This window comes from Stomoxys calcitrans, chromosome 4, assembly GCF_963082655.1.
Source record: "Stomoxys calcitrans chromosome 4, idStoCalc2.1, whole genome shotgun sequence".
Classification (NCBI taxonomy): Eukaryota; Metazoa; Arthropoda; class Insecta; order Diptera; family Muscidae; genus Stomoxys; species Stomoxys calcitrans.
In genome coordinates, this window is record NC_081555.1 from 20,800,453 (window position 1) to 20,813,938 (window position 13,486).

At 34.4% G+C, this 13,486-nt stretch overlaps 2 protein-coding genes across 3 annotated transcripts in view; one reads left to right on the forward strand and one right to left on the reverse strand.

The window, feature by feature from the left end:
• LOC106085008 (arginase-1) overlaps positions 1–13,486 on the forward strand; it is a 71,149-nt gene that overhangs the window by 34,066 nt on the left and 23,597 nt on the right. The window lies entirely within an intron of this gene.
• LOC106085543 (protein elav) lies at positions 1,527–13,361 on the reverse strand. Of its 2 annotated transcripts, none has more exons than XM_013249850.2 (2): positions 13,144–13,361; positions 1,527–7,607 (listed from the first exon to the last, which is right to left on the reverse strand). In XM_013249850.2, coding segments are annotated over exons 1-2 (1,305 nt in total). In that variant the 5' UTR covers positions 13,145–13,361; the 3' UTR covers positions 1,527–6,303. The 2 variants fall into 2 exon arrangements, with proteins under 2 accessions (XP_013105304.1, XP_013105311.1); XM_013249857.2 differs by lacking the exon at positions 13,144–13,361 and adding an exon at positions 12,021–12,366.

Consider the following 13,486-nt stretch of genomic DNA (forward strand, 5'->3'; position numbering starts at 1 on the left):
TATAACTTATAAAATGTTAAGTTTTTGTTTTCTTCATATAGGGGAAAGGAAACGAAAAACTTTTTAATGATTTATGAATTGTTGAACTTTAATGCCAGATCAAGTTCTATTTCCTTTTTAATAAAAATGTGATTTTTATTTTTGTATGTAAAAGGGTTTTGAATTTCCCTATTTAAAAAAATAAGAAAAAAAATAAATAAGTAATAATATTAGAAAAAATGTATGTGTGTGTGTGTGAGAGAGAGAGAGAGAGAAACAAAAGGAAATGATGAAAAACAAAAGTCGATATAAAAACAACATCCCACTGGGTTGTCATTTCTCTAAAATGGTTAGTCTGAAGGATTCAACGGTAGAAACTATCGACGATTCTGGTTTCGCCTAGCGATCGGGTGTATGCAACGGAACAATAAATCTTGCTCCCTTTAAATGATCCCTACCTCCCACATGCAAGTATGTGGCTACAACAAAGGAGGATTTTGAGAATTTAACGCTAGGAGAAGCCATTCTTTCATGTTGTTTTTGTTGTTATAGCCGTGTAGATAGATAGATAGTACTGAGTTCGTCTTTTCGCTAAAACAACTATCAAAAAATGTGCGAACACATTTCAAAGATAGTGCGAACACATTTCGCATAAGTAGTACTAAGTTCCAAGAGTAAAGAAGCAGCCACATGTCGCTGCACCATAAACGATTTCACTTGAAATAATTATACATGTATTAATTTCTAAGGAAATGGGCACCAATCAACCAATCCGCTTCAATTGCCTTGTTTTATTTAATCATGTATATCACGATTAATCGTTTCTTATTATCTGTTATTGTATGTTATCGATAACTTACCAGTACAACTTTGCACTGATGTTTTATCCAGAACATCTGACTTGCACTGGATAGATCTAAATTAAAACACAGCAAATGATGGTGACTTTGGTGTGTGTTGTTATTTGACTTTTGTTTCTGTTTTGATGTCGAATAGTATCCGTCAGATTTTGCAATATAGTAATAGGCATTTTAGCTGCAAATGAACTCAGTACTATTTGATATTGCAAAGGATTGAATAACTATATAAATAAAACAGACTTTACCGTCTACCGGAGACAAAAATCCTAAGTGTGTATCAGTATGTACCATGTAAAAATACTTTTGACTACCACTGTATGTTTTTGAGTTTACTATAAGGTATATTCCTTTGTACGGAACATCCTGCGGTAGGGTGTTTAAATTTTTTTGACTACCACTGTATGTTTTTAGTATAACTTTTATAAACGACAATTGTGTTAAGAATGTTCACTAAATTTTTGTTTTTCCTATAAATCTTTCCTGCTTTGCTTTCTTCTTTCTCCCTCTCATGTTATGTATAATAGTGTAAAATATATAAATAATAAAATTAATGAATTATATAGATATTTTTTATGTACATAAGATTTTTCCATTGTATAAAATGAGATACCTAATTTTGAGGGCTTTTAAAAAAAATCTTAAGCCCTTCTTACATGCTTCCTTCATTCTCTCTTGTTTCTCTTCATCATCTGCTTCTTCTTAGCTATTGCACAAAAAATTGTGTGTTATCTTCTCACTATTATTTCAAACTGCAAAGCAGTTTTAAAGAAGGCAAAGTAAGCTGCCAAAAACCGACGATAAAACAGTGCAGCTGACCAAATGCAAAAACATAAGACGATGATAAAAAAGTGAAGCTGTCCAAGTGCAAAAACATAAGCCGATGATAAAACAGTGCAGCTAATGGTAATGCAGACAAACACAGGGATGTCAAAGCTCTCAGTAGACAGAGAGAACTGTTTTATGTCATTATTAACAGCTCTTAATGCATAGCATAGATTTCTGGGGAAATCTATTAAAATAAATCAATTAAAGTCAATATGTTGTATATAAATTTATTCAACTGGGCAGCTGACTTTGCCTTCTCTAAGTGTACACTGCTTTTAAGCATGCACTTAGCCTTAAAAATCTTGTTTTAAATTTTTAAAAATTTTAATTAAAAAGTTTTCTCTTCTTTTCTTGAAAAATCTGTGTACAATCTGTGTTTCTTTAGGGTAGTTTCTTTCTTTCTTATTTTTTTTCTTCTCTTTATATAGAATTTTACTAAATATTTTAATCTTTGGATTATATAGGTTGCTTTCCTTACTTTTCTTTTCAAAATAACAAAAAGGAATAAGTGTTTTTTTTTTGTTTCTTCATAAATTAGTAAAAACAGAACTGAAAAACCTTATATATTATCTTTTTTTTTTTTTTCTTTAAAGAGACGAGATACAACTTTAAAAACCAAAAATATATGTTTGAAAAGAAATTAAAATATTAAAAAAAAAGTTTAGCTAGTTTTTTTTATAGGGGCAGGGAAACATCGTTATTAAGGATATTAGGATGTTTCTCTCTCAGAGCTTTGTATATATGCTTCTTGTTTGTTTTGTTTTGTATTTAAACTTAATTTAAAAAATATATATTTTCACTGACTAGATCTTTGTTTGTTACTTGTTCCGTTTTCTTTTAAAATAATTTATTTTTAACTTGCTTCTTCTTATTCTCATCATGGAATATTTTTCCTTTCCTTTTCTTTGTTTCATTTCTTTTCATCATTCATCTGGGAGGGGGTTCATTCTTTTTTAGATTCTTTTTTTTTAAATACTAAAACTATATTTTTCTTTTGTTTCAACCTTGCCTAGGCTATGGTTATGTGTGTGTGTATGTGTATATAATAATTCTTTTTTTTTGTTTGTTCTTCTTAAAAACTAAATTTTTAAAGAAAAAAATTATGTAGGTATATATATGTGTGTGTAAAATAAAATTACTAAATTGCATACATGTATATAATCAATTCATAAATATAAGAAGTTTTTTATAACTATTTTCGGGTTTTTTTGTTACTCTTGTTTTCTTCAAATGATGTTTAAATAATGCATTTGAGGATGAAGGTAATTGTTTTTAATTAAACAAAAAACTGATGTGTTTATTGGAGAAAATTTTTAATGAGGGATGAGCAGGCGGCTTTAGACTAAAAAAAATTCCATATAATAGCAAATATAACATAATAAAAAACTGCAAAGTTTAGAAAACAAAATTTAACAAAAATTTAGACTTCTTAAAATTCCAAGTACCTGTCAATGTTAGCAGTTAAAGCACAAGTGGTCTTCTGTTCCACTTGGTGAAGAAGTTTCAACATGGAAGGATACCTCATACAAATGTAGCCAGCATTAGCCAGGGGATAACCATAGCTGAAAATTTTTTCTAATGTTCGCGCCGGTATTTGAACCCAGGCGCTCGGCGGACATGATAACCTCTGTGGTCGCCTCCGGCCTATGGACACATAAGGTATATATATTCTAGACTGACAGACTTTAAGTCGATTTAGCCATATCCGTCCGTCTGTCGAAAGCACGACAACTTTCGAAGGAGCAAAGCTAGCCATTTGAAATTCTGCACTCATTTTATTACTTATTAATGTAGATCCGTTGGGATTGTAGATGGGCAAAAACGGTCCAAGTTAAGATGTTTGGATGGCATAGAAATCTCATTAACAGGTCTCTCTCTCTCTCTCCGATTGGAAACATGCTGTTGTTGGCTAGACTAGAAGTCTTACTCACAGGTCACCGTATGGGCGAAAAAACTATAAAACACTTGTCCAGTGAGTGCCCTGGTAATCTGGCAATCAAAAAGAGTTAAAGAGTTTTGATCAGTGGTGGGCGCACCAACACAAGTGCACACTTGTTCCAAGCCCACGGGCTTATGGTCTCGTGCAGGTACACAATAATGTGTTGAATACGTGATTATCATTTCTTTAAAGACTTTAGGGCGTTCAATGCTTTCTTCTCTTGTTATTTTGGCATCACTATGGACTAAATTGCCTAACGTCTGAGAATGATGTTGTATTTAAAATTTACAATTGGAATTTTCTTAGTTTCTAAACCTAACCTACGGCATATCTATATATAAAAAAAATTAAAATTAATTGTACAAACAAATAAATAATGCTGCCTTTGAAGGAAGTAATAGGAAAAGAAATTATATACGTATGTATGTTTCAAAAAAAAAAAAGACTATGAATAAATAAATATTTTTTATGTATAGTTTGTATGTATATCGGTGTTTTGTAAATAAACATTTTTTCTTTTTGCTGAGAAGTATACACAACTTAAAGGAATCAACAAAAGAAATTAAGCTAAAAAACAACAATAACAACAAAGAGTCAAAGATTATCAAAAGAAAACAAACCAAAAACGCAATTCAAGGATTTTTGATGTACCACAACACACCTCTACTGCAGTTTTTCAAGAAAAAGAAAAGAAAGAAACGATAAATCGTAAATTGAAATTGAAAATATATTTCAAAAAAAAGGGGTTAAGTTAAGATCAGGTCAGGTCGGGTCGGGTCAGGCAGGTTTTTGGGAAGGTAGACTGAGGTACATAATAGTACAACAAAAAGAAAATACTTAACCAAAAACTCAAAGCATACATATATATCTATTGTATATGAAATCTCCAAAGAAAAAACTAATAGATTTGCTGGTTGAAAACAATTTCAAGACAGTAAGAAAATTAATATATGTATGTCTATATACTATGAACAACAAATGATTTTGAAAGAAAACATTAATTAATTAGTATTGTATTTTTTTGTCTGACTGATGACTTTTTTCCATGAGAGATTGCCTTTATTTCTTTTAACTTGTAGTTGTATAAAAAAAAACTTTGTGCTTCATTTTACGTTTCATTTTGTAAATGATGACTTTTTCGCCTAATATATGTATGTCTATATATATATATATATATGTTTATACCCAAAAACAACCTACATAAATGCCCAGAGGGATGGAGAATGCTAAAATAAAAATTAAGCCTAACACCTTCAATATGAAATGCTAGCCCACCCAAAGCCACTAAGGCATGGCAGCAATGGGAGAGAAATAAAAGAAGTAAGAAACTCAAATAATATCCTTATATATAGTATAGATAGACAGACATTCAATATTCCCTCTTAACGGCTTGAAAGCCAGCAGCCTTTGAAATCAAAGTCCACATGTTGGCGAACTCATTGTGTGTTTGTGTGTGTTCGAGAGTGAATGAGTGAGGTTTCGTCATTTGTTGGGGTTTTTGGTTTTTCAAAATTTTTTGCTACATAAAATTTTATAAATAACTTTGAGTTTTTTCGTTTTTAACTAGTATTATTATTAAGATTCTTATGCTTTTTTGTTTTCTTAAGAAAGGGAGATTAAGTAGTTTTAGTTTTTGTTTTTTGGTTTTTTTCCTAACAGTCACCAGTATATGATGCTTTCTCATCATCGAACTCGAATTTCTTCTCTTTTCATTAATACTGTAAAAGCCTCTTCTTAGCTATGGGTTTCTGGGTTTGTTTTCCTACGTATATAGAAAAAATCTCTATACATATATTATTTTGTTTTCTTAAAAAAATGTTTTAAATTTTCCCATTTCACTGGCGAGTGTTGAAATTGGTTTTTCATTTAATTAAATTTATGCGTTTTTTGGAAGATTTACTTTCACTTTTAGTTTGTTTTAATTTATCCTATGTTAAAATTGTTGTTTTTTTCCTGGGGGCGGGAATTGGGGGATTTATTGTTTTTACATATTGCAACCCACATTTCTTTTGTTGATTTCTTTAAACAAGAAACAAATTCTAATCAAATTCCAGCCAACATTAGGCCGGGCGGTTTCTGGGGGCAAGCGCTGTCCGGCAAACCGTAAGAAGTGAGGGAACTACTTGGTTTTTCCACCACTGGGTTTGGCGCTGGCAGCTGTGCCCGTGTGGCAACAAACCGTGGAACCGAAGTTCTTGTCTTGTTCCTTTAAAAGGACAAATGCAACACTTCAAAATGACATGCATTACTTATTTCCAGTATGGCTGCGTTTGAATGTGTGTTTGTGTGTACGTGAATGTATGTGAGAAAGTGAGTGGGGCTAAACGGGGCTTATTGTTGTACAATGCAAATGTGTGTATGTGTGTGTGTGTTTCGTTTGTTTCTTTTATCCTCTTAAATTTAAAAGAGAGAGAGCAAAAAGAGAGTAGAAATATTTTTTTTTGTTTGTTTTCTAGGTTACACCTCATGCGCCCTTTGCACAACAAATTCTCACATTTTCCTTTTTTCCACAACTATTGTGTGTGTGTGTGTTTGTGTGTATTCATGTGTTTTTTATGTTTCTGTCCTAACTTTTCTTAGTATCTACTAATTTTTATGGGGGGTTTTCATCTTTACTGTTTTTGTTGTTGTTATTTTTTAAGAATTATATGTGGGTGTATGTTGTTGTTGCTGTTGTTGTTGTTAATACAAAAGTGACATTTACTTTTTGTTGGTTTTAAAACTGACTTGTAGTACACGATTACCCAAGGTGTAGCCGTTGAGAGCCCGTATGGCCATAGCTGCTTCATCGTAGTTGGTCATGGACACGAAACCATAACCTTTGCATTGATTTGTTGACGAGTCTTTGACGATTTTAACCGATTGCACTGCACCGAAGGGGCCGAATAGCTGCCACAAGGATGACTCTTCGGTTTCAGGAGCCAAATTGTAGATGAAAATAGGATAAGCACCGCCGGGTCCACTGGCCAATGAGGTGGCAGCTGCCGCTGCAGCTCCCAAACCGTTGGGTAACATCACATCGAGCATATCACCAGCCATGGGCGAGAATCGGGCCAAACCCTTATTCACGGGAGTGTGCATGGCCCCACCAATACGTCTGACCAACTGGGGATTCAAGAAAGTGGGCAATTGTGGTTGTATGATTTTGCTTGTGCTTCCGGGTGTATTTGAGAACTTGACCACAATGGGATCTGTGCAATTGGCGGGGGTGGTGCCATTCAAGGCGATTATAGCTCTGGTGGCCTCTTCACGTTTGTCAAAGCGTATGAAGCCCACACCTTTGGTCTGGCTATCATTGCCGGCATTCTGCAAAATACGTGAGGTGATGATCTGTCCGAAAGGTGCGAAAATTGCCTCCAAATCTTGTTGAGTCATGGTCTTGGGCAGGCCCGATACATACAGATTGGCACCCTTAATGGCTTCGGATGAGGGACGAGCGAATGAAACTTTAATTGTCTTGTTCTGCAAACGCAAACCATTTAAAACATTCACAGCCTGCTCAGCATCTTGAGGCCGTACATAGTTGACAAAACCATAGCCCAAACTTTGACCCTTTGTAGCCTGGGGATTCAAGGGATCCAGAAAGGGTTGTCCCTTGTCTCTGATCAGTTTAACCGATTCTATTTCGCCCACACTGGAGAACAGCGAACGGATCTCATCCTCACTCATGGTTTGGGGCAAATAGTTTACAATCAGATTGGTGCGAGTTTCGCTGCTGCCATTGGTGCCGGTGCCATTTGTTGTGTTGCCATTAGTTTGATTTTGCAATTGTTGAGCAACAGCGGCTGCTGCAGCGGCCACAGCTTGTTGTGTTTGCTGTTGTTGCACTTGCAAAATGGCCTGCTGGACCTGCTGCTGTTGTTGTTGCAATTGCGCAGCGGCGGCTGGTGATACGGCGGCGGCTGATAAAGCGGCCGCAGCAGCGACAGCTGGATTTGTGCCAGGCAATATTGCTGATTGATTATCAACTGCAGCAGCTCCGGGATTAGCCATCATAAAGTCCACTGCAAAAACAAATACACAAAAAAGGAGATTAAAAAGAGATTAAAATTTTTTTTAATCCATCAGGAAAAATTCTCAACAATTCCAATAGATGGCGTGTGTTTGTGTGGTCATACAAAAGTTAACAGATTTTTTTTTTTTCATTCAAGAAATTGTGTATGTATCCGCCACTTTGTTATAAGAATGTAGGTAAAATATTTGCGAGAAAATCGTACACAAACCTTTGCCTTTACTTAAATCTGAAAATCTATGTAAAGAAGCCTAAACTATGGGCAGGGGGCAGCTTTTGCTTTAAGTTAAAGAAAATTTGCTGCTTTACTAATTCCCGGAAAACCTTTTTTTAAATTTATTTTTAATTTTTTATTTTAATTTTGCGATTATTTGTTTTGCGGAGATTTATTTTTTAATTTTGTCTTGTTGTTAATCGTTTGAACTCCTGCACAACTATGACTTCCGGGCAAGAGAAATATGCATAAAGGTCTAAAACTTGGAAAATGTGGAACGTGGAATAGAATTTTGTCTGCTGTTGGAAGTAAATCTTCATGACACAAACTCACCCCTAGCATGCAAATTTAACAAAACTCTCTCTTTTTGGAAAATTGGAAGAGAAAGAGAGAGAGAGAAATAGATTTCCAGTAATGAATTTGGAAAATGCTTATATTTCGGCGGGGGTAGACGAAATTTTAATGATGCATATGTGTATGTATGCGCATGGTATTTTAAAGGGGATGACGATATTGATGATGATGATGATGATGTTTAACAAAACAAGGGTGAATAAAAGTCGTCGCCCTTATCTACGTTAAGGGAGAATCAAAAACCCATTCCCATTTATATTATCAATTCAACACTTTGGTGAGTTTTACTCAACACAGGACAGCCAAAGAGAAAGCTGGTGCAAAGAAAATTACTAAAAGTACAATTGTAAAAGCACTGAAAAAATGTTTGTCCTAATTGTAAAGAATCGAACCACAGATTAGCAAACTTAAGATGACTAATTTCCCAGCTTTTTAAGGAAACATATCCTTGGTAAAAAATATTTAACTTTATATTAAAGATTTTTGATGAATCCTTAACTTAGCGTCTTGTAATTAATGACAAAAATCTAAAATGAAGGTCAAAATATACTTGAAAGTTAGGAAGTTGGACTTGGGACAAGACCACAGTGAACCGTAGTTAAAGACTTAATCATATAAAGACGCTCCATTTGTAAAGCTTTTTACAAATGGAGCGTCTTTAAATCTTTAAGTTTTAGTTTAAGATGCTACCCTTATATAAAAGATATAAAACTGCCACTCAGATAACAGGCTACATTGTTTAAAGGGAATTAACATTCTCCCTCTTTTGTTTTCATTTTACAATTATCTAATGCAGGAATAGGTTTCCGCTTAAAGGGCTTGGATATGATTTGGATTGAAGAAATGTGTGGCCCTTAGTGCACGCGGCTTCGTATATATTTGGCCGACATGACATTCACATGATCAGACCAACATAATGTCCTGTTAAATACAACACCTAAGCTCCTCGCGCTGGAAACAATTTCAGAATTCCGACTTTTTATGACTTTATTTGAGTTTTGCATGTAGAAGTGGGATTGTCAAAAACTAGGCTTTCTCTTTCCTTTAATTCTTCGTGTGAAGAAAGCTACTAAGATTTACCTGCGAATTATTATTGGCTTTTAAAAATTCTGGTATATAAGAGGTCGAGGTTGATCTTACAATAGCCAATTTAGTTGACCCAGTTTCTAATGCAAGTTCTAGTGCTACCATGGCGGCATAAATATCCTTAACGCCTTTCCACAAAACGCAATGTTTAAAGGCCAAAGTGCGTTAAGCTTTGATTTTGAGCGTCGCGTTGCAAAAATACAACTCTGAATAAAAATTCCACAAAAGCATTCGGGAAGAGTTAAAAAATTGTCAATTTTAACGCTTGGAACAGAGCGTGATTCGGTGTTGCTACATTGAAGCAGTTTTTTAGCCGTCAAAGCCAAAAATGGTTGCAATTTTTGCGAGCAAATTTTGCCCATGAAGATTCCATTAAGAAATAGAGGCAAACTTCTCATATATCAATGAGTGCAGTCCGATTCAAGTTTAAGCTCATTGATAAGGGACCTCCTTTTTATAGCCGAGTCCGAACGGCGTGCCGAGTGCGACACATCTTTTGAGAAGTTTTTACATAGCATTGTACCTCACAAATGTCGCCAGCAATAGGAGGGGAAAGCAGAGCAGCATGCTCATTTTTAAGAATCGTTGTGAAAAACTTAAGCAGAATATCATAATTACCCTGGTATTCGGTCACTTATTCGCCTTCGACAGTTTGATAATAGAAAAATATTGTGATAAATAAAAAATCATAAGATTAGGTTACTCCTTCAACAGGCGAGATGTAGGTTAAATTGTCATTTACTTATATATCGATCGTTTTCGTCAAATTTGACAGTCAATTTCGACTTACGTAATACCAAATATGTAAACGAATTTTCGTCTTCGACAACCATAATACCATTTTGTAAAATTTCGACATTCGACTACGCCATCGGCACCCGGATAAGTGGGTTGTTTAACATAAATACATAAAGTTTTTTTGTACTAACTCAATCTAACATTCATATTACACTAGGATTAACTGCTTGTTTCACAAACTTTTTTTTACTCAAGTGAGTCGAGTTACTCACTTCAACATCTGTTTTTGCTTTATGAAATCAGCTGGTTTTGACACAAGGGAGAACTGTAGTCGCTTATTTTCAATGACAAAAAGTTAGTGAAACAAGTTGTAATTGTTTTTAAATGCTACTTTTAGGCCATTAGCTAAAAAATGCACATGTTTTTAGCTTATACGTTTTTTTTTAATAGAACAACTGTCAAGTTCACGTGAAAAGCCGAATCGACCAAACAACTGTCAAAAACCATATAAAAATATGACACGAAGAAAATGCGAACACATTCCGTTAAGTAGTGCTGAGTTTTATGAGCAAAATAGTGGCGACATATCGCTAGGTCAGTATAAGTTTTGTTCAATTAATTACAAATGTCATTAAACGCTCACGAAAATTGCACTAATCAAGTCTGCTTCAATGCTGTTGTCTTTATTGTGTGTTCTTGTTTGAGTACTCCCTAGGAATAGTTGCATTTCGCAATAATTTAATAGGCATTTTAGCTGCGAATGAAGTCAGTACTAGGGTTTAAGGCCCAGTATGCTACTCAAGCGAATTTTTCTGTACCAAACACATGGTAAAAAAAAAACAATGCACTCATTTGGCCAATCTGCCACACATTTTTTTGATGAAGTACGAATTTATCAAAATTAAACGTTATTTGGTAGACATAAATCCATTACGCAGTGCAATAAATTTTTAGTTTTCTTGCACTGAAACTATAAAACAATATCCAATGCTTTCAATGTCAACATGTAAAACATTGCAAACCGAAAGTTTCGCTTAGGATATCTCAATCCATTTCTTATGGCGACGAAAGTTTGTTTGAGATGCATAACGCCCTTAATCCACAATTTTTCTTTAAGGGGAAATAAGGATCATTTGTTATATTTCAAGAAAAATTACCATATTTGCCATATCTTTTTGTTTTTTTTTTTTTCATGAAATGGGTTTCACTTCACGACATTGCCATAGATCCCAATCCAAATAGGATTTCTATGTAGTTATTCACTTTCCAATTTGTTTCACTTTAATCCCCAAACATTTCATTTAGATACAAGGAAACACTTCTCTTTAATCTCTTAAACAAATTGGTAAATGAAAATTATAAACAAACAATTAAAATATAAACGAAGTCATAAGTGATTTTTAATAAACAATAATAATTATTCTATCTCAAAAATCAACTTTTAAATACCATGAAATGGAATGGAATGGAACAGTAGAGTGTTTGCCGGCTTATATTAGCACAAGCCACTTTGGATTTTACCGGAAATTGTTTACAGTACATTTGGCAACACTTTTCGTAGTTGTGTTTTTTTTTTTTGTTCTTTTTGTAGTAATGCGCAAATGCCTGCTAGTATGGGTGTGTATGAACGACCGACCGACCGCTTTATTTACTCCCTCTCTTTCTCTTCTTCTTTACCATACCGACAATGCCATTTAATTACACAGCACATTGCGCACACACACACACACACGCACGAGTAGTGTTGTTATGGCACAAAGTACCTTACGGGGATTTTGAACCCCCTCGCGCAAGCAAATTTACACGCTACAATGTTCTCACTCTACCCTAAAATCCATCCATATCCAGCCAAAAGTACATAAGTTGATACATATTTAGGTGAATAAACTAAACGCACGATATGACAGACAGCCAAACAGCAGCAGGCAGACTTACTTACATAGAGAAAGAATTAGAAGCAAAGTGCAAATGATAAAGAGATCAACGCCAACCGACCCCATAAGCAATACTCACTTTATGTAGTTACGTTTGGGAGTTAGTACGTGTGTGTATGTATGTTAGATGCTAGCTAGGTAGGGGTATAAGCTAGCGTTAGATTTGTTGTAATATGTTGGAAAATGAACGCCAGCAAATCGTGCGCTGAAGTAAGTTCTTTCCGCTTTGGGTTGGATTTGAGTCTTTGTATGCTAGGTAGGGAGGTTGAGGATGTCTAATTTTTTGTGTTAGAGATCCAAAACGGCAACAAAAAATTATTTGGCGTTGTTTGGTGTGTATACTATGATGTAGGGTCGTCGTCGCAGTCGTAGTCGATGAATGAGGTGTTGACTATTATTGTTCTCTCCTACATGTACATTTAGTATGTGGCTCACCGTGTGTGTGTATGTTTTTGTCGGTATGAATGCTTCCTCTATTTATAACACTAAATGCACGACAAACGAACGGCAAGCAAGACGGCAGCTTTCGGCTTGTGGAGGGGATGAGAGCGTGCGTTCTTTTGGTGGTATAACGAAATAAAAATAAATGAAAAAATTAAAAAGAAAAGAAAAAAATCAATAAATCGATTTTGTTTTGTTTTAGGGGGTTTCTGAGAAAGGGAGATTTTCTTTTTTTTTGTTTGTTGGATTTCAGTTAATTAAACAAAAGGTATTTTTCGCGTGAGTGAAATATTTTGTCGACGTCGTCGTCGCTGGCTATGACAGCAGTGGCTTTTTATGTTGCTTATGTAGTATATGCACACGTACATTTATGTATGTATGTATGAATGTGCAACTTTTTACTTTTGTTTCGCTTCTTCTCTTTGCACGACAGCGTATGTATGTAGATACATGTATTTGTATGTATCATGTATTCCACAAATTTTCATGAAACGTTTTTCAAAATTGTTACACAATATTTATGATAGAAAACAGTTTTCCTTGAAAATTCCTCGCAAATGCCATTGATTTTTTTCTTTCGGTTAACGTCCAGCTTTATATTAGATACAGATACTCTTTTTAGTGCTTGTTAACACACTTTCAGATACTTTTTACACACAAACACACGCACACATTTCTCATTAGTTCTTTCATTTTGTACATTTTCCATATATATATTTCACTTTTTTGTCTTTTTGTTGTTACTGCTGCAGCACACTTACTTTTTTAATTATGTATTTTTTGCGTTTGCAAATTTAAAACGCTTTCAAAGCTTGGGCTTTCTTCAAAATTTTTATTTATTCTATTATTCTTTATTTATTTATTATTTCACTTAATGAAATTGAGACCAAGGCGTCAGCGTCAGACGGCGGGGAAAATGTAAAATGTACGTCAATTCCGCTCGAAAGTTGATTTTGAAATGATGCACGAAGTGGAAGTGTGTTCGCTTGACGACGCTGACGGAAGGCGTCAGCGTCATGAAAGATACTTTTTACACACAAACACACGTAGATACTTTTTACATATTAGTGTTAGTTGGTTGTTAGTTGTTATTATTTTGTTCTT